The sequence below is a fragment of the Cetorhinus maximus genome, chromosome 11 (genome assembly GCF_964194155.1).
Source record: "Cetorhinus maximus chromosome 11, sCetMax3.hap1.1, whole genome shotgun sequence".
NCBI classification, from domain to species: domain Eukaryota; kingdom Metazoa; phylum Chordata; class Chondrichthyes; order Lamniformes; family Cetorhinidae; genus Cetorhinus; species Cetorhinus maximus.
In genome coordinates this window covers 77,407,879-77,431,166 of record NC_135889.1, presented here as the reverse complement: position 1 = coordinate 77,431,166, position 23,288 = coordinate 77,407,879, and the positions used below count along the sequence as shown (strand labels likewise).

Genomic DNA, 23,288 nt, shown 5'->3' with positions numbered 1-23,288 from the left:
GCCCTAGCGAAATTGGAGTCAATGGGAATCAGGGGGAAAGCTTCCATTGGTTGGAGTCATACCTAGCACAAAGGAAGATGGCTGTGGTTGTTGGCGGTCAGTCAGCTCAGTTCTAGGGTAACACTGCAGGAGTTCCTCAGGGTAGATCATTTTCATCTTCAGCTGCTTCATCAATGACCTTCCTTCCATCATAAGGTGAGAAGTGGGGATGTTCGCTGATGATTGCACAATGTTCAGCATCATTTGCAGCTCCTCAGATACTGAAGGAGTCCAAGTCGAAATGCAGCAAGACCTGGACAATATCCAGGCTTCGGCTGACAAGTGGCAAGTAACATTCGCGCCACACAACTGCCAGGCAATGACCATCTCCAACAAGAGAGAATCTAACCATCGCCCCTTGACGTTCAATGGCATTACCGTCATCAAATCCCCCACTATCAACATCCTGGGGGTTACCATTGACCAGAAACTGAACTGGACTTGCCATATAAATACCATTGGCTACAAGAGCAGGTCAGAGGCTAGGAATCCGACGATGTGTGACTCACCTCCTGACTCCCCAAAGCCTGTCCACCATCTACAAGGCAAAAGTCAGGAGCGTGATGGAATACTCTCCACTTGCCTGGGTGAGTGCAGCTCCTGCAACACTCAGGAAGCTTGACACCATCCAGGACAAAGCAGCGTGCTTCATTGGCACCACATCCACAAACATTCACTCCCTCTACCACCAATGCGCAGTAGCAGTACTGTGTACCACCTACAAGGTGCACTGTAGGAATTCACCAGGATTCCTTACACAGCACCTTCCAAACCCACAGCCACTGCCATCTAGAAGGTCTAGGGTAGCAGATAGATCGGAACACCACCACCTGAATTTGCGCTCCAAGTCACTTGCCATCCTGTCTTGGAAATATATCACCGTTCCTTCATTGTTGCTGGGTTAAAATCCTGGAACTCCCTTCCTAACAGCACTGTGGGTGTACCTACCACATGGACTGCAGCAGTTCAAGAAGGCAGCTTACCACCACTTTCTCAAGGGCAACTAGGGATGGGTAATAAATACTGGCCCAGCCAGCGAAACCCACATCCAGTGAATGAAAAGAAAACACTGCATTACTGACCCATAGATTTTTAGAATAGCACTGCCTAGTGCACTGGCTGAAGAGTTACCTGCATCAATATAATGCATGAGAAAATGGACACATTAGTGCTCTTTCCTGGGTCCTCTGAGTGTCCTTAGAACTCCAAAATGGCATCAGTGAACACTTGTGGTTTAAGTGACACAATGGTTAATGGTTTTAGCATAGGTGCAGTGAAAGGGGTGCAGGACAAGCAGGTCAAATAAACATTCAACAGTGATTTGATGTTGGTTGTGCCCATTTTTGGAGCACGTACTGCAGCTAGCGCCCTCTCTTAATCTGTACAGCTGAATGTGTATTCAGCAAAAAAGACACTCCAACCCATTATCTGCTTACAGGTTAGTTGTTGGTTAATTTCTTCTGGCTGTTTCTAGGATTCTACAAGAGTTTAGTGCTTGCTATGGTTGTTTCAAGCTGCAGAAGTATACAGGAAGCGGTGCACTCAGCTGTGGACTGCACCATCTTGGCATGGGCAGCAGCGGTCTGGGCTGCTGCCTGACAGGAAACAGAAAGAACTGATGGGGTGGCATGTGGAGGGAGGACAAATGCTGTCTTCCTGAGAGAGGGCAACAGATTCATGCACCACAGAGCCACTGCCACACCACAAGGGCAGTGCATCAGTAATCGTAGTAATCTGTTGGAATACAGATTGCTGGACTGCTGTGATACCCTTTGCACACTGTAATCCACAACCAGGATGGCAGCAGCCTCAGCCTGCATGCCAGCAAGCTGACCTTGTATTTCAAAAGTCTGAGCTCCCATTGCAGCACTCAGATGTTGGACTGGCTGCTGCTTGTGCCGCAATGAAAGCTGCATCATTAGCCATCAAGTGCTGTATCATAGTTGAGTCCATAAGTGTGTGAACAAAGTTGGCCACAACATCCGTGCTGGAAGGGGTGGGTTCCAAGCTCTGCACAAGGTCTTGTGCCAGTTTGATGCTGAACTTATCCATGTTCCTTGACACTGATCACAGAATATCTGCAAGCTTCCCAATTCTAAACATGTCATTGTGCATACCCATCAGCATTCATCTGTAGGCTGCCCTAACGAGATCCTCATCTGAGTCTTGTGCAGCAGAACACAACTGGGATCTCACCCTCCGGCAAGCTGGCACCTGTGTTATCTTTGGCCCCTTTCTTGCTGCAGTGCCAGTAGTTGAGCCAGTGGCTATGCCTTCAACATTACTCTCTTATTTATGTTCGTCCACTGCATGGCCAGTTTGCATCTCTTGAGTATCTGAAAGGAAAAAGGCACAAGGGTAAGGTTGTGCTGCAGGCTGGGGGTGGGTGGCAGTGGAGTTTCATGATTATACCATCTGGAGCTTATAACTCAGAAAATATTTTAGGATGGGGGAGAATAGGATGTAAGAAGAAGGTTTAGGTATGAGGATGCCATCACTGCCAGCCACAACTTCAGAAATGTGTGCCCCAAAAATGGCCAACACTACCTCTTTCCTGGAGGTTAGGACATGTAAATGCTCTCACCCTCCCTCCAGTTAGCTGCTGGTGCCTCGGTAGTGCACCGTGCGCTCCTGCAAGAGCAGGAGAGGTTTGTCAGTGACAGTCGTGTAATCTGTTTGGCTGATGTGGCTCTAATGATTGAATAGGTGGCAATGTGTGCAAGCTGTGAGATGTGGGCATGAAGCTTGCAGCAGTGCCAAGAATGTGGGGATGCACAGATATGCGTATGTGTCAAGTACCTGCCCTGATTTATAGAGATTGATGGTATTTAAATGTTGGGGTGTGATGAATTGAGCCATGTCTGAGGCTATTGGTGTAGATGGTAGGATAAGGCATTTGAAAATGTATTCACTGACCTTGATCATGCATGCAAAATTATTGAACTTCTTGCCTCTCTGCATCCTGGTCCTCAGGGCTCAACTTCTGGCATTGACCTCCACGGCTTTCTGCCCCTACAGCCTTTTAAGCATGTGTCTTGGGTACTCCTGGTCCATTTCAGATACAGAATATCACTCCTACTTTCCACCTCTTCCAGAACCAAGGCCTCCAGTGCAGCAGCCATGTGCATAGTTATTCACTGTTTCCGAGGTTAGACTCACTTCTTTTAGGTCTGCCAGCATCTGCTCCAACTGCAATGCATCTCCCCTTTAAGAGGTGGAGACTAGCTTTAATCAGTGCAGGCTAGGAATTTACAATTTTGGGCTCCCTGCCAAAGCATGTTGAGTGCTGGCTGCAATCATTCAAGTGAGCAGGCAGCACAAAGTTGGCATGCTGCCTCCATTGACTTGAGTGGGCATGCATCAATTGTGCATCGCAATCCACACACCAGTTTTCAAGGGCTATCCAATCTAGACCCCACAGTGTCAGCCACTGAAAGTTCAGTGCCTGGAGAAGCAAGAGAATTTGTAAATAAGGTGGAGTTGTTAACTATGACACAAGAGTATGAATTTCATCACCATAGTGCCACTGGATGCAACACTATAAGGCCTTCCAAAGAACGATCGTTCAGAAGAGGCTCTGCACCGTCGTAAAGATCCTGGAAATGGCTAATATTTCTAAGTCCCGCCCCCAAACCCGGCATTTTCCATCTTCATGGGGGCAGCAGTGGAGTCAAGCTGAAGATTTTTTTATTCATTCATGAGATGTGGGCATCTCTGACGAGACCAGCATTTATTGCCCATCCTTAATTGCCCTAATTGTTCACGCATGGGTGATTCACAGAGGCAGCTGGCCATTTAAATCACCAGCTGTCTCCACTGAAGTGAGATTTTGGTAGCCCAGGGGTGTGAAATCCAGAGTGTGCAGATTAGAACAAGAATGAGGAGGTCAGAACTTGGTGGAATTGTTTGGATAGTCAGGGTACCCCTTTGGATAGGGTTCTGGGACACCTTTGGGAGAGGAAATGCACCCTTTGGGAGAGGGGCGGCACCCTTTGGGATTGTTAAAAGTGAACATGATTATGCACTTCTTATGCACAAACTCATCGGAACTGTCCAGGTGTGAAATAACAGTTAAAGAACTGTCCAGATGTCAAAAATGTGTCCAAGGATACTAGGTGCGTTGGAATGGAAGGGGTAATGGCAAAAGGTGGTGGGTAGGGTACATGGGTTGGCACTAAGTTGGCATGAGAGGCCATGGGGAGTGGGTGGTGGGCATGATTTGGCATAGATTGTCATGGATGGGGTATAGGACTTGTGCGGGGGGATGAGGCAGTGGATTGGAGGGATGTTTTTTGTTTATTTCTTTTTTTTATTTAAACACAGTGCCGAAGCACAGAGGCAGGCCTTCTGTCCATGCCCACCTCCCCACCTGGCAGCCTCCATACTCATTCCAGAGTCACCCACCCCAACTCCTAATTCAGCCTGCTTCACCGCCTTACCCCCACCCTTTGACTGAAAATCTGACCTGCGGGTGGACATTTTTAAAGGTCAGGTTTGCCGAGCCAGGAATTCTCCCGACTCTGCACATCTAACCTGGGCACAAAAATCTGGGTCTCTGCTTCCCTCTCCACACATGCTGCCAGGCCTGCTGAGTTTTTCCAATAAGCCCTGCACTAGCACTATTTTAAAGACCAGACATCCACATTGCAGGTAAGGTAAGTTTGAAGAGCTTACGCTATTGCAAAGTATTTGGAAGTACAACAGAGTGTTTGTGATGGTGTAGTGAGTTTTTGGATTTGCCAAAGAATGTTGCTGCTCCTCCAGGTATAGCTGGTGGCCTTGTCTCTGGGTCTGCAACACGATAAGGAAATGGGAACAGAGGCTGTGGAAAGGACAAACTCTGCAATGGTGTCTTCTGCTAACTTGGAACTAGACTCCTCCAGGTTCCTTAACAGTGACTAGAGTCTGTCTGGCAGCTAACCAATGCACCCAGTATCTCAGGGTGCATGTCCATCAGCACACTACTGTACACTGTCCCATTGAGATCCTCACCCGAATCCTCTCCAGCAGAAATCATGTGTAACCTTGCCCTCTGAACAGCTGGGAAATGAGCCATCCTTTAAGGCAACCTGACTGTAGCCCACTCATGCCAGTGATGCACCATGTGTTGATTCCAACTCTATGTTAGCCTCCAAAGTACATGCAGTGCCAGTAACTGAACTGGTGGCTGTGAATATCACATTAAGTGACAGGGTCTCTTCATTAGTGCTGTGCTGTAGCTCTCTCTTCATCCTTGGGCTGTTGTGACTGGGTAGGCAGCAGCTCTTGGGTGGCTGAAAGCATAAATTCAGAAGGGGAAGGGTCACTGTGAGGGAAAGGGTTTGGGATAGGAAGTCAAAGGTCAATAGTCACACCATCAGCAGCTTGCTCATCACGTCAGATAGAAAGATGAGGGTGAGCTGGGGCATAACATAGGAACATATCGTCATTCTCACTGTCTTCAGCAACACCGGATAACATGTGTTCTGTCACAACCAGCACCATGATGCTGATATCCATTTCCTCTGTAGGGCTCAGGAAATGCAATTTCCCTTATCCCACGCTGGTTCTGCTGGTTCTTCCATTTTCATTGGTATACTTTGTAGAATACAGAAAGCTACAACAGATTCTTAAGGCACTCACCTAAAATGGAACTTGATAATTCCCATATGCTGTTCATTGCCATTTCTTGTAATGACATGGGCCTCCTTGTATCGATTGACCCATTGTGTTTGTAGCAGTCTTACTGGAGCCATCAGCCATGACCACAGGGGATATCCCTATCACCAATCAACCACATGAATACATGACTGCAAATCATGAGGCCTGGCATGATGGTTTATCACATGCTGAAAGCATCATGAAGACTTCCTGGGCTTCTGCCACTGACATGCAGATGAGGTGACTGATACCACACAACTGGACATTAATAGAATGAAAACCTTTCCTTTTGTTAAAATTCAGGAGATTGCCATATAGAGCTTTTGAGTGTTACATGCATTTTCTTAATCACTCTTCATACCTGTGGGAACCCTGCTAGTTAGAATTGAATAGCTCTTTCTCTCTCTCTGCATGCCTACTTCATTAGGGAAGGATATGATTTGGGCAACCCTCCAGAATAGATCACCAGTGGCCTTCTTGATGTAGTGGTGAGCAACTACCTACATTTAACAAAGGTTATCAGGTGCCTCAAAAAATCCAAATTTAAAGAAATTCATGGTGACCTTGACTGATATATTTAATAAGCTTATCTTGGTGTAAGTGGGCAGCAGATCTTCAGCCAGTGGTTGATATATTTCCTTAATAATTTCTGGTGGGTGTGGGGCTGGGTGGGTGGGTAGGTAGAAGCATAGCCTTCTGAGACTCTGAAAACCAGAGAAGTCTGAAGAAGAATTTAACTTGGCCAGCATATCCTCGTGAGTGGGTGTGAGTATTCTTAGAAGAGCACCTAAGATGTTTTACTCTAGGAATTTCCAATCTATTCTCTTCCATATCTCCATTCTCCTTACCTTCGTAGATTGCAGTTTTTTCCCATTAGGAAATCCAATACAAAACAGTACATTTAGTAGAACTAAGTAAAAGTTATTACTGAAGTTCCAAAGCACCAGACAGATCAATTTAGAGACAAAGTCATGCCAATCTTCAGTGGCAGCACACAAAATAGCATTCTCAATGTGTCATTCGCCTCAGAGTTACCTTTCTGTATTCTTATTACTACTTATATAGTGGTGCTAATTATTTATGGATGGATACTTGGGGACATGGGTTATGGGTGTAAAGTTTTTTCCTTTGATCTCATTATGAGGTGTGTTGGGCTCCCAGCAGGCCTCAAAGTTGGCTGGTGTTTATTTCTGTACAGTAAATGGCTACAATAATGTGTGCAAATTTTTGGGGTGCATATTTGAGGCAACAACCTCCAATGAACCAATGCTACTCGGTTTGCCACCCCAAATTCTCTCCAAAAACGCGTAGTAATTTATGGGGAATTCCAGACCTTGGACTCTGTGGAAGCCTTAATGGAGTCATCAACCATGACCATAGCGGTTATCTTTGATTAACAATCAATCAGTCATGATAGACATGACTGTCCTGCTGCCAGAAATGTTCTAGTTCTGTAAACTACAGACAGTATTTCATTCAGCTCGGTTGGCTCGGTCCATGTAAAACAGCTCAAGAATATTTTCTATCAATTGCTCTTTGACAATTAATACATATTACAAAACTATGCATGGTTTAAATCAAATCTTGTAGTCTTACTCCAGGGAGGCAAAAGGTATAGTGTGATATAGGGACAGAAATGTGAAAAAAATCAGACTGTTACATTGGGGTTGCTCTTCTGATATTAGCACCAATAATCGCTCACGGAGAATAGAGGAAGCTTTAGTCTACATCCATTCTGAACTAACTGGGGCTGATAGATTTTTTAAAAATTCATTCATGGGATGTGAGCATTGCTGGCAAGGCTGTGCATCCCTAATTTCCCTTGAGAAGGTGGTAGTGAGCCACTTCCTTGAACTGCTGCAGTCCATGTGGCATAGGTACATCCACAGGGCTGTTAGGGAGGAAATCCAAAGTTGTAGGCCTAGGGGTAGTGAAGGGAGAGTTCAAAGTCAGGATGGTGTGTGGCTTGGAGGGGAACTTGCAAATGGTGGTGTTTCTATGCACCTGCTGACCTTGTCCTTCTAGATGGACACAGGTGTGGAAGGTTCTATCAAAGGAGATCTGGCAAGTTGCTGCAGTGCATCTTGCAGATGGTATATACTTTGCTGCCACTGGAGGGAGTACATTTTTAAGGTGATGGATAGGACGCCGATCAAATGGGCTGCTTTGCCCTGAATGGTGATGAGCTTCTTGAGTGTTGTTGGAGCTGCACTCATTCATGCAAGTGAAGAGCATTTAGTCAGTCTCCTGACTTGTGCCTTGCAGACGATGGACACATTTTGGGGAGTCAGCAGGTGAGTTACTTGCCGCAGAATTACCACTCTATGACCTGGTCTTGCAGCTACAGTATTTATAAGGCTCGTCCAGTAAGGATTCTTGTCAATGGTCAAACCCAGGATGTTGATCTGTATACTTTGGATTTTTTTCAGCACTGGCATCCTCTACCTTGATAAATACAAAATGTAATATTTTTTTAAAGGCATGCAGTTGCAAAGGCATAAATCCTTACCTGAATTCCTCTTAGAGAAGATGCACCCATGTATAGGAACACTCCATACAATACTGGCATCGGAATAAACTAAAACAAAGAAAAAAATTATTTTCTCTTTGGTACAATTGTAAAATTTCTATCTATAATAATTTATAGCAAAGCTTGGGCCTTCACTGTTAAATATTACTATATATCAGGCTTCCCTTCTCTCTTCCATACCTAATTCATACATGAAACAACTATTTCATCCACTGCTTTACATCCAGCAGATCATGATCTTGTTTTTCAAAACAAAAAATCTTCTTTTAAAAATTTAAACAGGCCATTAGTCTCACGAGGTAGATCAGTTAAATGCAATGGAAAGTCACAGTCCCCATCCATTGGATGCAAGTACCCCATTGGATGCCAACCCAGTATCTTATTTCTGCTCGCCCAACTGTCTGGAGTGGGGCACAATCCCATAATCTTGACTCAGAAGTAGGAATGCTACCATTGACCCAAAGTTAATTTCCATTACAGCAGGTTACTTTTCCCAATATATTTTATCAAACTAATGAATCTAAAACTCCTTAGAATTAGAAACAGGGGATTGGAATTCAGCAAATTAACTGAACTGTTGGATATTTTATGAATATATTCAGGATGATTTTTCTCTCTGTCTTCTGTTCAAAAATTTGGGTGGAGTGCACTGAACGTGCATTCTGCAGGAATTATGAACTCAGCAACTGAATTTCTTCTTAAGCCTAACTTAAATATTGCAGGCATGTGCCAGGTACATGTGATAGCATATTATTGGGCACAAGACCAACAGTAGAGGAAGTACAAGTGCTTGTACTGTTCTAAATATACAGTCAAAAGAACAATTATATAGTATACTGCAATAGTAAAGCACATGCACATCCTGAATGTTTATGGGCTTGGCTTTACTTACAGTTAGTTTATAAATATATATCTCACAGGAGTTGTAGTGGTGTAGTGGCTAGCTGTAGTGCTGAAGTAGACACTCATTGGGCGGAATTTAATGTAGGCAACATGGTTCTCGCCCACCTGCTAGAGAGCCAGAGACAGCCCCACTTCGCCTACTTTAGGGTAGGCCTGCCGCACTAAGTGCCAATCAGGTGCTTGTGAACAGTGGCGGGCCTTCCGAGGGATCAAGGAGCCCAGTGGTAGAAATCCCACCCCATCAGGGGCTGGCAGCTGTGCATTGCTTGGCAAAGCCATTGGGGAGGAGGTAGCTGCTGCCAGTAATGCATCCACCTGAGGCCCAGGATAGCCAAGGGACCTAGGGCACAGGTAATTGATGGCAGGAGAGGGGGTCACAGGGTGGGGTCGCAGGGGAGGGAAATAGGGGTCAGCAGAAAGGGTGGGGTGGCTCTCAGTGGGTGCCCCCTTCCCAATGTCAGGTCCCTTGATTAGGCACTAAGTGCTTGACAAGAAGGGATCCCCCTGGAAGCCCGCAAGCAACTCCAACAGAGTTTGCATTAGTGGCTTTCTGCATGGCAAGTCCCCCACCTGCTGCTGGTTGAATACCAGAGGGATAGGGCCCATTAGTGGGCATTAATCACCACTTAAGGGCCTCAATTGATCGTGGGGACGGAAAGCTGCCCACAAGCTTTCCTGCCCCAGACTTATTGGAGTCGAGGTGGGAAGGTAGCATTGTTCCTACCCACTGCCTTCCCGTCCGATTAAATGCCCCCTCAACCACCAAACCGCCTTAGGGGAGGGCATTAAATTCCACTCATTATGTGTAACAGCAAAATTAAAGGGGTTTGTGCAGAAGCAGCCTCAGGGCAGAAGCTATTGTTGAAATCCAATCTTTGAATGCTGTTATGGAGCCAGGAAAGGGATAGCAGCATTTTTTAGGTAGCTAGAATTCAGTGTTGGATGACCAAAGCTTTTGTCAGCTTTTTCTTAACATTACTACCTTTAGACCACAAGGGGGTGAAATTGGTCTTCAGAGATATTTCAAAGCTTCAATGGAAATAAAATTGGGCTGGATATAAAAAGGCTGATAATTCATTATCACCTGTTTTGCATTACCACCAAAGGCTAATTTCACCTCAAAGTGCTTGAAGCAGTAGCACCAGGATTTCATGGAGCAATCTATTCTTGGACTGCATCCAGTGATTTTAGAGGAAATATATGCTTAGTGCAAAAGCCAAAAAAAAGCCAGAGAAAAATCTCAGTGGTAACACTTTTCAGGCACAGAATCAGGAAGAAGGATTAGTGCCCACTATTCAACTATATGTGCCCATAATATGGACACTATTTTAGGGCAAAGAAGCCCTCATGTCTTTAATCACCATTTACAACTGAATGATATTGAAGTCTTTGAATCAGCTCCAGGCTGCAAAATTGCACCCCTCTCCTTTCCCAAGTGATGGACAGACTGATATATATACTGGAATAATGTGGCCAGGTCATTAGCATAAGCAGATGGTGCAAGACTCATCCCCTGGCGTAGGAATGTACCAGGAATCTAGGACAAAATTGCAAGCACAACTGTGGGTTTGGCCACCTTCTTACTGCTGTTGAAAAATTGTAGTCAACATGACCTCCAAACGGCTAATAAAAAATTGGCCACTTAAATATTTGATCTTTTTCACCTTCCTGCCTGGGCTTCTCAGAACCTCCAGTTTGAGGGTGCTCCAGGTACAAGATCCATCATCAGTTTCTTGGGTGCCACTGGAAATGGGTGAACCAGGACTTAAGGACAAGAAATCAAAGTTTGACAGCCAGCACTGCCGGTTTCATTAATTTTCAATGTGTTTGTTGTTAGGAACTAGAGATAGTTTTAAGTAAGTTACATGTGAATTTGTGTGTGATAGGAATAAAGTATATCTTTTAAGTTTAAGTTTAATCTGTATTACTGTATTGGCGTGTTAAGAAAAGGGGGACCTTGAGTTTTGGTTTCACTTTAAAAGATGTCTGCATTTTAATGAGGTTTCACGACTATTGAAGGGAAGTTAAAACAAACACAAGGTAAAAAAACTATGCTATTGCCTGACAATGGGGTCCAGAGAGAGTGACCCACAGAGATAGAGAAAAACAGACAAGTAGGGCAGAATTTTCCATGTCCGCTAGCATCGGGTGCCATGGCGGGTGTGAGTGGACAATATGGCAGGAAGGCAAAAAATTATTTTCACAATGTTGTGAAACCAGTTTGCGATCGTCCACTCCGCCAGCCAATGGGGGGCCATTTTTCCCGCTGCCAAACATCAAGAACTTCACTGAAACACATCTGCATATCATTATAAGCCCAGGTCGCTGGAATCAACCCCCATTCTGGATCATCTGAGCACGTCGGCATGTTTCACAACAGCATTTATATGGTGTGCAGCTGACGAGCTGCACTTAGAGAGGAACTCAGAGGTGAGTGCACAGCAACGTTGAGCAGCACTCGCGAGAGTCGCCTGTTGGATCTCAAGGTCGAGGTGCCGCGCATTCAGACGAGGGCACAGGCGGGTCGCTTTTCCCGGCTGGCTGACAGTACAGTGCTGGGGCAAGGGCTGCATTGTGGCTGAGGTGAGTTTGGGGGGAACAAGGGCTGCACTGCAGTTGAGGCGAGTTGGGGAGGGGGGTGCAAGGGCTGCCCTGCGGTTGATGGTAGTGCGCATGCACATACAGGGAGTGGTGGGTTGGGGGGAGGGAAGCGACCACGCATTAGGGAAATCTTGTATAATGTGACCATTCCTCCGCAGTTGAGACAGTTCAGGTGCATCTACATTGGCATGCTTGGAGTCAGGCCTCTAGCTTATCTGCCCATTCAAGCATTGCAGAGGCCTGAAAGTGCCATTAAGAGCTCCAGAGCTTTTTACCACTCGGGCACAGACTGCAAACTAATGAACATTTTAGTGGACTGCAGAACAATTGGATGACTGCACACGTTTTACAATCTCCTTGCTAAGGCTGGCCGTGGAGCAGTCACTGGTGGAGACGATCACAGCCCCTTGCAATATCATTCAGGTTTGGACCAGTACCCCCCAAGGCTCAAACTAACAGCGCAGCCTTGCAGTCCAGATTAGGAGAAAGCCTGTGCCTGAGCTGAGAGCACAGTATGCAGTTGTCTATGACATCTTTTGGCTATCTCCACCTATCACTGGCCCTCTATCCAGCTCTATTTGTCCCACCACCCCCCCACCCCCCCCGCTACCTTAAACCAGCTTATATTTCACCTCACTTCTATTTTTACTTAGTTCTGTTGAAGAGTCATATAGACTCGAAACGTTAATTGTGTTCCTCTCCGCAGATGCTGCCAGACCTACTGAGTTTTTCCAGGTATTTTTATTTTTATTTTTGTTTTACAGTATGCAGTCCAGTGGGAAAAACTGCTGCCAAGCTGAGGTGGAGTGGAGGTGGGCAGAGATTTGAGCAGCCATGCAGCGCACTAAACCCTGGCCATCTAAGTGGTTGCCCGCACTCTCTGAGATGTATAAGTGGCCTTCAGACTTAACTAAGAGAGGTTCTTAGAACACCCATGCTAACCCACGTGTCTCTCTCATCCCGCAGGAGGAATACATCAGGAACATGGAACCTGGTGATTTAGCTGGATGCCTCTTGGCTTACAGAGAGTGAGATGAAGGAGAAGTGTACGACGAAGGTGCCTGGCTGGACAAAGGGAGGAGCAGCACCGTCAGGAAGAAGGGGCAGCTGGGATTCCCGCTCACGCCGCTGAAGTGCCACAGTGAGCCACCGCTGGTCGGTGCCTAGCTAGACCCAGGTTCTATAGGTGCCACCTTTCATTCTTTCAGATGACCAAGAACCAGAGTCACCAAAGACTGCGCATGTCTCAGGAATTGGTCATCTGCCACCTGCTGCATGATTTGCCGCTATGAGGACATGGAGGGCATCCACTGCCAGTGGCCGTGAAAGTGACTTTGGTGCCCAATTTCTATGCCCGTAGCTCAATTCAGGGCTTGACAAGTGACCTCTGGGATATTGCAAGCCTCCACCCACAAATGCATCTATGAGGTCACAGACGCCATACTCGCGAAGACACATAACTTTGTGCATTTCGCCCGGGACCAGGGAAGCCAGGATGCAAGAGTGCTGGGATTTGCCCAGATCTCCAGTTCAGCTGGTGTGCAACCACAAATGCATCCTGCAGGCCTGCGCACGGTTCCCAGGGATTGTCCACGGCTCCTACACCCTTAACAGGTCTCAGATCCCTGACATCCTCCAGGATCCACAGAGGCTGCAGGGTTGGCTCCTCAGAGACAAGGGCTACCCACAGAGGACATGGCTGATGACACCTGTGCAGCAGTCTCAGACTGCAGAAGAGAGAAGGTACAATGAAGCTTATACTGCAATTCGTACCTTGGTGGAGCAAACCATCGGGGTGTTGAAAATGAGGTTCCGATGCCTGGACTGGTCTAGTGGAGACCTAAAATACAGTCTGCAGAGGGTGTCACACATCATCGTTGCCTGCTGCGCCCTTTACAAACTGGTGCTTCAATGGGGAGAGGTGCTGGTTGAGGACGAGATGGGAGAGCTGCACGTCTCCTCTGATGAGAAGGATGTTGACGGGGATGAGGGTGAGGAGGTCCTTGAGGGTGAGGGTGCTGGCGATTAGACCTTCGTGCTGGCCAGACGAGGCAGGTGCACTTGGGAGGCCCTCATAGCTGTTAGATTCGTGGAGGATGATGACGACATGCAGTGAGGAGACACCATAGATCCTCACATTGCATCTGTGAACGTTTGACTCCAGTCTGGCTGATGGCAGTGCACACACCCTCTGTGATATGGCCCCTGTCATGGAAACACAGCAGAGGCCCTAATAGTCACTAGATTCCAGGAGGATGACGATGACATGCAATGAGGACACTCCATAGATCCTCACATTGCCTCTGTGATCATCTGACTCCTGTCTGGCTGAGGGCAGCTCGCTAGCGCTCTGTGATCAGGATCATATTCATGACATAGCCGTGAAACTTTAAATGCACCTGATCCTCTGTCAACCTTCAGCACCTGACCCCTCCAGGAGCACAGCATCACCGGTCACACATGCTGAAGAGATGGGGGACCAGCCCCACCTTAAAGGTACTGAGAGCACACAGAGAGAATGATGGGACTCTGTGACGCCTGCCGCGATATTCCAGCTACAATGACAAACAGGCATTTGTAATACATCCAGTGAGTGTGAAGCCGGACTATCACTTTGATCTGAAGATTACACACTGCATAGGGAAGAGACCCTGGACTGAGACACCTGCCTATATCTTGTGCAGGGACTAAGGTTTCACGTCTGAGTGACACGAACACTGCTCATCATAACAAGGAGCCATAGGCAAGGAGATATTCTTGGGAGTTTATTTAAAATAGTGAACATTATGTACATGTGATTAACAGCAGGGCCCAGGCTGTGCAAGTCAGCTGTGGCTCAGTTCATAGCACCCTCGCCTTTGAATCAGAAGGTTGTGGGTTCATGTCCCACTCCCAGAAACCAAGAACTGTGAATGTACTCGAAAGAGTTACATTCTGTGACTGTTGATAACTCGAAAGAGTTACATCTTCTTCGCACCCGGTGCAGAAGGGAGTCGGGAAGGAGGAGGACCTCCTCGTGAACCTGCTCCTGGGCCTGGCCAGGTTGGCCATTAACAGGTCCAGGCAGCGGGCGATCGAGGGGGGAGTCCCGCCCGATTGTTTGTCCCTCTTCCGTGGCTACGTTCGCGGCCGAGTGTCCCTGGAGAGGGAGCACGCGATGTCTGCCGGCACCATCGAGGCCTTCCGTGCCCGGTGGGCACCGCGGGGACTGGGGTGTTTTGTTGACCCCTTTAATCACATTTTGGTTTAATGTTTGTAAGTTTCCTTTAAAGTTTTTCCTTGATTTTACAGCTGACCTGATTTAGGGGCTGTGCTTGATTTATCCCTTGTTTTTGTTAATTTAGTTAATTATTTTGACTCGAAAAGAGTTACATCTTCTTAACTTGGTTTAATTGGTTGACTCTAAAAGAGTTACATCTTCTTAACCTTCCTAACCCTGCCGCTACATCTTGGTGCTCCCCCCAACATTCACAGTGGGGGTGGAGGCAGCCTGCTGACTGCTATATCATGTGTGTGATGACCTTGACAGGTGTCCTCTGGAGGACTAAAACCTGGAGAGCCCCAGCATGGTTTTGGGATTCTGCTGTGCTTCAGTGGCACCCTCCTTCACCTGTGGAGCTGGAACTGCTGGGGTCATTGGAAGAGGGGATTCAGATGGGCTGGACAGTCTCGGAGTCACCTGGGCGGATGGCCCCGGGGTGTGCACCTGCTGACCCTCCTCCCTATGGGTGCCCAAGGGCCCCTTGCTGAGCCCTTGAGGAGAAGGTGTAGTTGGAATGGGATCGAGCTGCCCTGCAGCCCTCTCACATTGACACTGCTGGAGGCCAACTATGACGTCAGCGATGGAGTTCAGCCCGTGCAGCAGCACAGGACCAATGTCCTGGACCAAGGTCTTCACGGCAGCCACCATCCTACCAGTGTTGAGCTCAGTGTTGGTATGCCGGCACTATCATTTCAGGCTGAAGGCGGACTGACTCCTCCATCATGCCTTGCAATCTGAGGAGTGCAGCGGACATCCCTTCCTGATGTTTCCGGGCTTGCCTTTGCAGCTCCAGCAACTGAGGTATGACTGAGTCCAGAGGATTGTCAGCTGACTCAGATTCAGCAAATTTCTGGCCTCCAGCAGTTCTCCAAGCACCGGACAACTGGGAAATCTCTTCCATCGCCACCTGATCAGACAGTGCGATGTGCTCACCAGATTGTGACCCCGAGGCTACGCTAGAACTAGATCCCACCAAGGTGTGTCTCTCTGTGCTGGTGGAGGGTGTGGGTGAGTGCTGTCACAGGTCTTCAATTGGGGTTTCAGTAGATTCCTCTTCCAAGGTGTCTCCAGTGTTTGAGTCGAGGACCTGACTGTTTCTCAGATGTGCCGACAAAAGGTAATTAGTGCATGGCAGCGGCCTGTGAAACAGGACACATCACTCACAGCATGGTTGTCTGATGGATGTTGCACCGTTGGAACCTCACTTAGTAGAGCACTGCCAATCTCGCCATCAGCACAGGAACGGGTCCAGATCTTCACCAGCCAGCCAGCTGTATGGCTCTATTTTCAAAGTCTGTGAGGACCTTGATTTTATGCATTCCTCCACCAGTCTGTGATCTCTCCCTTTTGTTGCGTGCCAGTTTGTCCTGCATGAAGACAGATGGAGAGTGTGTTGGCAGGATGCCTGCCAGGCCAGATGATAAATATGCCTGGCATGTGTGAGTGTTGAGTGGTCCCATGGACAGGATGAGGATAAATGAAGGTATGTGTGAGAGAGTGAATGGTGATGTCCCTTGAACTGGTAGTGAGTGAGATCCCTGTGGATGTGTGATGGGTTTGTGAGTGTGTGAGTTGTGAGTGATGAGAAGAGTGACTTACCCTGGCGGAACGGAGGAAATCATTCACCCTCTCATGGCACTGGGTGGCTGTCCTCTTTTTTAGGGCATTGACACTGACCACTGCGGCCACCGCCTCCCAAGCTGGATTGGTGATGTTGCTAACCCTCCTATGGCCAGAGCAGGTGTAGAAGACATCACAGCGGGCCTCCATGGCATCCAAAAGGCGTTCCAGGGACACATCACTAAATTGGGGGGCTAAATTTTTCCTTGCCTTTCAGTGCCATATCTTCTGTGCAACAGTTCTGGGCTGGAAGCACTGAGTGTTTGCGCATGGCTACAATTTAAATGTGGAACCTGGCATGAGGAAGCAGCGAGGTGACAGCATGTCGGGCAAATGAGAACTCACCCACCATCGAAATGGCGTATTTCATGTGAACGTATGATTAATGAGGCAGGTTTGGGATGATATTGCGTAAAGAACTGCCACTGCAGCTGACGAGTGAAATGTTCTTTTTCCCACCCGCTACTAAACTTAGTCCAAGTCTGGAACGATTCCAGCCATAGTTTCAATACAGTTGGAGCCAGGATAAGTTGGACACAGCAGGGGAAACTGCAGAGAGAGCAGATTTCCCAAAATAACCAAAGGGTCCCAAAGCCAAGGAGTGAGACAGAAAGGAGCGGTCCCAAGAGGATCTTCTAGTCAAAGGAAGAACAGAAGTCAGGAAAAGGTCCTGTTCAGTGGAAGTGAAAGTAAAGAGCAGAGAGGAAGGTTCCAAGCTTAAAGGGAAAAAGCTGTAGGGTGCAGACTTAAAGCAAAATAGGCTTGTGAAAATCCAGAAGACCCAAGGAGATAGCTGAAGGTCTGTAACTCTTTACTATGGGCATGTGAAGCAGTGGCGTTCTGTTGACGCTGCTCAGTATCTGAGAGAGAGTACATGGAAGGCAAAGCTCGAATGAATGTGGCGATTCAGGGGTGAGGAACATCGTAAAGCAAGATCGAAACCCTGGAAGTAGACCCTTGTGAAAGGTGTCTGAGAGAAAGTGTCATTTGGGAGAAGTTTCCAAAGCAGGTTCTTCGAAAGTGGAGATTGGAAACCCTCGTGTGAAAGATGGAGTTCAGTGAGGCCGGTTGGCTCATGCTGTGACAAGTGTCTGGGGGAGTTGATGAGGGATCCATAGCATCTTTTTGGGGTGGCATCTGTCACTTGGTTTCAGAGTTTGGTGTGCTTGACCACAGATTGTCTATTGGTTCACATGGACTGTTACTTATAATGAACATAAGTTAGCTTTTGTAACTTTGTATCCTTACAAATCAGTATATCTGTAAAGGTGTAGTTGTGCGTGAAGGAGTAATGTAATAAAGTTCATAATTTCTTGTTTAATAAATGTTTTATTCTTTTGTTAAAAGATCATCAGCTGACTCCTGTGACTCTGTTCAGTTGCCGCCCTCCACATTTCTAAACAAAAAGTAAATGTTAGGGTGTATCAAGCTGGGTTCCACCCTGGTATCTGGTTTGTCCAGTAGTAACATTAGCTGGGATCATAACAGTGTATATTGTAAATATAACCTTGTAATTGTAAATGTCATGAGGCACCTCAGCGTGCCACCTACTGCACTAAAAGCAATTGAACTGTATTGCACTTTGTGTAACATCAAAATTGAATTTTATATAATATAATTCTTGCTAATTTTATGGAAAAAGTGTATTTTTGGGGAAAAAATAAATTCGGTGCCAAGCCTGCACTGATTGCAAAATTAGTTGGGCCCCAAAATCCACCCATTATCCACCAAGGTGTAAATGCCTGGATGCACCCTCCAGCGCTGCTCTTCCCAAAATAAGCAGGGTCAGAGGGAAGTCACCATATTTGCATAGTCTGAGCAGGCACCTGAGCACTTGTGCACAGAGGGGACAGAATTGTGCCTTTGGTGGTTGGGTTCGGCGGGGGCGGGCAGAGGCGGTCAGGACGCCAGCCGCCACCTGCGATTGGGACCAGACCGCGATTTCATGCTGGCAGGCCAATTAAGGCCCACTCAGTGCGAAACACTGGGTGGAGGAGGAGGGCAAGCGGGCTGAGCATGAACTTTGTGCATGCACACGAGTGAGTGCTTGAAAATCTCCCTGAGGCACAGAGCTGCCTCAGGGAGGTGAAACGTTTTTTAAAAATAAAATAAAAATGTTTTTAAACATGTCCCCTGTGACTCTGTCACCTGAACAGGGGCAGTTTATTAATTAAATTTTAAAACTTTTATTTCATTTTTATTTGCTTTTGGAAACCTTATCCCGCTCACCTGGAATGAAACATTTAAGTATTGAAGAGAGGTTGGATAGACTTGGGTTGTTTTCGTTGGAGCAGAGAAAACTGAGGGGCGACCTGATCGCGGTGTACAAGATTATGAGGGGTATGGACAGGGAGCAGCTGTTCCCCTTAGTTGAAGGATCAGTCACAAGAGGACATAAGTTCAAGGTGAGGGGCAGGAGGTTTAGGAGAGGTGTGAGGAAAGATTTTTTCACCCAGAGGGTGGTGACATTCTGGAATGCACTGCTTGGAAGGGTGGTGGAGGCGGGTTGCCTCACATCCTTTAAAAAGTACCTGGATGAGCACTTGGCATGTCATAACATTCAAGGCTATGGGGCAAGTGCTGGTAAATGGGATTAGGTAGGTAGTTCAGGTGTTTCTCATGTGTCAGTGCAGACTTGATGGGCCGAAGGGCCTCTTCTGCACTGTGTGATTCTGTGATGCTGAGTCTCGATATAGGGTTGAGCCACATTTCAGGCTTCTCTTGTGGCCTCCTAAAACTGGCATTAGGCCTTATACATAAGTAAATAAAGTGGCTTAAAGCCTGCATTTCAAGCTTGAAATAGCCCTCAAAGGAATATCCACCCCAGTTTATCTGATGAAAATAGATACCAGCAGCAAAGACAATTGTTTTGCACTTCCAAAACTTGCATTTGGATCCACTTCACTTTTGACAGGTTCTTTGGTCTCTATTTTTGCCACTGCTGACCTGTCAGTGTAGGATCCTCACCCTGGCATTGGGGTAAGTCTGAGCCAGATTGTTGGAAGTCAACTTTTATCTTCACATTGGAATATTAGCAAGTGATGTCACTGAGCTATTCTCCCCGTTTTACCTTTGTACTGGGGAGCTGGTCTCCAATTCCACACTGGATTCTGCTGTTTTATGAAGCTTCCCAAACAGCCAAAGTCCATGATAATTTATATTATAGCAATACAAACAATCTTGGAAGCAAAATTGTAAACCCATTAAAATAAAACAGAATTATAGATGAATATTTTCAGTCTTCCCAATGTTCTGTTGGAGAAAGTACAGACTCGTCGGCCACTCATGTCAGATGAAGAGTCAAGGAATTTGTTGGAGAAGTTTGATTGGGTGATGTCTTCAAATATATGAAAACTGATCTCATAATGTCACTGAGCAGTAACATGTAACTGGAGGACCCTACATGGTAGTGGGAGGAGAGATCATTGCTGCAGACATCCTAGCCATGTACAGACAGGTAAAAATGGAATCAGAAAAGGGCAAATGGGGAGGAATGGAAGAGGGTGGGGTTCAATATAGCAAATGCTGAAAGGAAGTTAAGGAACAATAACAAGAAATGTTGCAGTCAAAAAAGGGCATCAGTGACATTGACCAGGTCAGCCTTAGAGATGTTAAGATGCAAATCAACCAGCACATCCTTGCTAATTATTCAATCCCATCATGTTGGACAGATCCTGACAGCTTAATATCCTAATAGAAAAATGTATTCAATAAATATAATCATGCACACTTAAAATGCTTTTAGTCTAATAGCCAATTGCTAGATCATTTTGATACAATTCAGATTTCTATTTGTGTTGAAATACCGAGAACAACTATTATACATTAACGTTACCTGTAGAACAGAGGTCATGAAGACAGATGACCCCATAAGAACAAATATCATAAGGCCAGTTACTCTTTGTTCATGGATACCCAGGAATTTTGGTTGTTCACCAGGTGCAGAACATTCAGACTCCACTTTCAGGCTGTTGACATGTGATATGGAGAGTACAGTGGCAGCAACAAACCAGGGCAACCCCAAAATAGAACAAATTCCAAGCATGATGGACACAATTATTAAGTCCAAATGGTAACCACATCCTTTCTGTGAAACAATTAAAATAATAATGGGTATCAAATACCTATATTTTTAAAAGACAATCGTCTATACGATAAATTAAACATCTTTGATAAACATTTTATTGGAGTTTGTCATTTCAGGATGAAATTAAATGTACAGCGTCTCTTACTGTACAATTGTGAAAATAATAATAGCACATTTTTTAAATAAACCTGAATTGATCAGCTAACACAATGGTAGTGGCCACACACTCTTCCTTGAAATTTAAATTCCAATATCAGTTAAGCAACATAATTCTATGAATAATTCAATATTACTTCTGATTAGCAGAAATGACTTATTTTCATCATATTTAAGGAAGGAAATTAATTAATTGCAGAAATATTAAAGGATGACAACATATTTTTAAAGACAGAACTCGGTTTTGTTGACAGAAACAGAGAGCATTAAGAGAAGGTAAAGAATTCTTACCAGCACCAATTTGAGTTGAAGGCTGATGTGTGCAATGAATAGTCAATTAGCAAGACTGGCTTAAAGTTTTGCTGACTGTAATTTTTTTTTGCCAAATTTATTGTAAAATGAAAAAGAAACTGTAGGAAATGTTTATTTTTATTTTTACATCAGCCACACATACATCACACATAAACATCCCAAAAATTATTCCGTAATTGTAGATTACAAAAAGAGGCCACAGGATGGGCCACCACAACCTTCCTCACCTGATTGAAATTAGGCAAGCAAGCTGTAGCATTTGGTATCCCAATAATAAGCACTCAGTTTTAACGTGAATGTGTTCAGTACTAATGAATTGGTATTTAAAAATTACTAAGTCAAAGTGTTTGGCTGGTAAAAATGCTTAATGTTGCAGGTTTAAGTAATGAATGGAAGGAGTGGTGCAAATAAAGTAACATCACAAGCACAGCCTACTTAATGGAGAAATGATCCAAATAAAGTAAAACTTAGGCAAGGTGTTCATGATTCTGCCCGAAGGTTTGAATAAAATTGCACATCTCATAAGTCTTATAGCATACAGCAATTGCAATTCTCCGCATTGCACTAGGTTTTATTAATCAACATGCTTGTTTATTATCATTGCAAATGTAGTGACAAATTCCAAACTTAGTCTGTGTAATCAAGTATATACCATACAAAAGACTAACAAACACAAAGTAGACATTGCATTTAAAAATAATACTCATTAACATTTTTTACTTATTCAAAGATCATGTCTGAACTCACCTTCAATTTGTGTTCCTTCCTGTTTATAATAACTGCAGTGATCTGCTGGTCCATGAAGATTAGTATAGTACAAAGTAGGGCTGGTATACAAGCCGCTATTATTGTCCACCATGGGTTTGGACCCAAAGGATTAATTAACCAACCACGGTCATCTCTAGTTGGCTATAACAAGAAAAATCAAGTCACAATCAAAATATTTACAATGAAACTGATTCCTGAAACCACTTTAGTGTCTTTTTTCCTTCTTTACTCTAAATTTCTTAGCTAAATATTTAGGTCACTTACCTACTTTATGACTATGAGAACAATATGTTGATCTTATGATTGAAATTTCTCCGTGGGCAACAAAGAGAAAACTTGATCTGTCAATTATTTTTAAGTTACAGGAAGTATTCTTATGCTATCTATTATGATTCAGTTAATTCAATTATCTACAGTTAAAACTTTAATTCCTTAATCTAGAAGTAATATTTCTAAAACATACGGATTATAAACTAGATTGTCACAACAGCTTCCCCAGGAAGAAATGAACATGCATCACCCTTGCGATGCATTTTCATTTATCCCAGTTAAAATATTACAATTTACAGTATATTGCATACCTTAATAACTATCTTACCACTTGCAACACACACAATAACCAACACCCCATTGTCGAATTAAATTCACAAATCCATCTCAGTAGTGTGCTGCCCAATCCATATCCATGTTAAGATGTAAAATATTACTTTTTACAATCTTTTTGGAAAGTTTATTCTTGCAAAAATTATAGTCCAAAATTCCATCTGCAAGAGGAGATTTTTCACTGCTATTCACATATGAATTTTCAAGTTCAGTCTTTGAAACAGTCTGTTCAGATTTCAGCTTCTGAACTTGACTGTCTTCCATGTTAGTAGTTTCTTCGTTTTTAAGTTAATTTTCCAGATTTAAACTTTCACGGTTCTTCTCCAGAAGAAGCAAGTTCAAAATTGCCTCCTCAAGTTTTAAATGTTGAGCCAACCCTTCAATCATTTCTGCTAATGCTATTCACCTCACCTTTGTTAACTGTTGCAGAACACTTGGGAATAAATCTTCCTTCTCAAGAAGTCTTAGCAACTGACATAGCCATTCTGCTTCTCAATAAATACAATAAAAGTCTCTGTGAAATCTTGTTAACTTAAACTTTAGCCAATATCCCAGTACATTCTGCAAAGAGCCCCCAGTTGTTATGATCTCAGCAGAGCCCCCAGTTATCTACTGTTAAAACTTTAATTCCTAAAACTAAAAGTTATATTTTAAAACATAGGAATTCTGAACTTGATTTTCGCAACACATCATAAGGTTTATCTGTAGAGCTCGAATGTGGTAGAGTATTTCAATAGATCTCAATCTAGTATTAAAATGTTACATAA

At 44.9% G+C, this 23,288-nt stretch overlaps 1 protein-coding gene across 3 annotated transcripts in view; it reads right to left on the bottom strand.

The window, feature by feature from the left end:
* Window positions 1–23,288, bottom strand: part of LOC144686698 (sodium-driven chloride bicarbonate exchanger-like) — a 344,112-nt gene that overhangs the window by 48,247 nt on the left and 272,577 nt on the right. For all 3 annotated transcript variants that reach the window (XM_078552275.1, XM_078552273.1, XM_078552274.1), the window contains 3 exons: window positions 21,898–22,059; window positions 20,431–20,682; window positions 8,189–8,257 (listed from right to left, as the gene is read on the bottom strand). In XM_078552275.1, coding sequence (XP_078408401.1) covers window positions 8,189–8,257; window positions 20,431–20,682; window positions 21,898–22,059 — 483 coding nt within the window. The remainder of the gene's footprint in view (window positions 1–8,188; window positions 8,258–20,430; window positions 20,683–21,897; window positions 22,060–23,288) is intronic.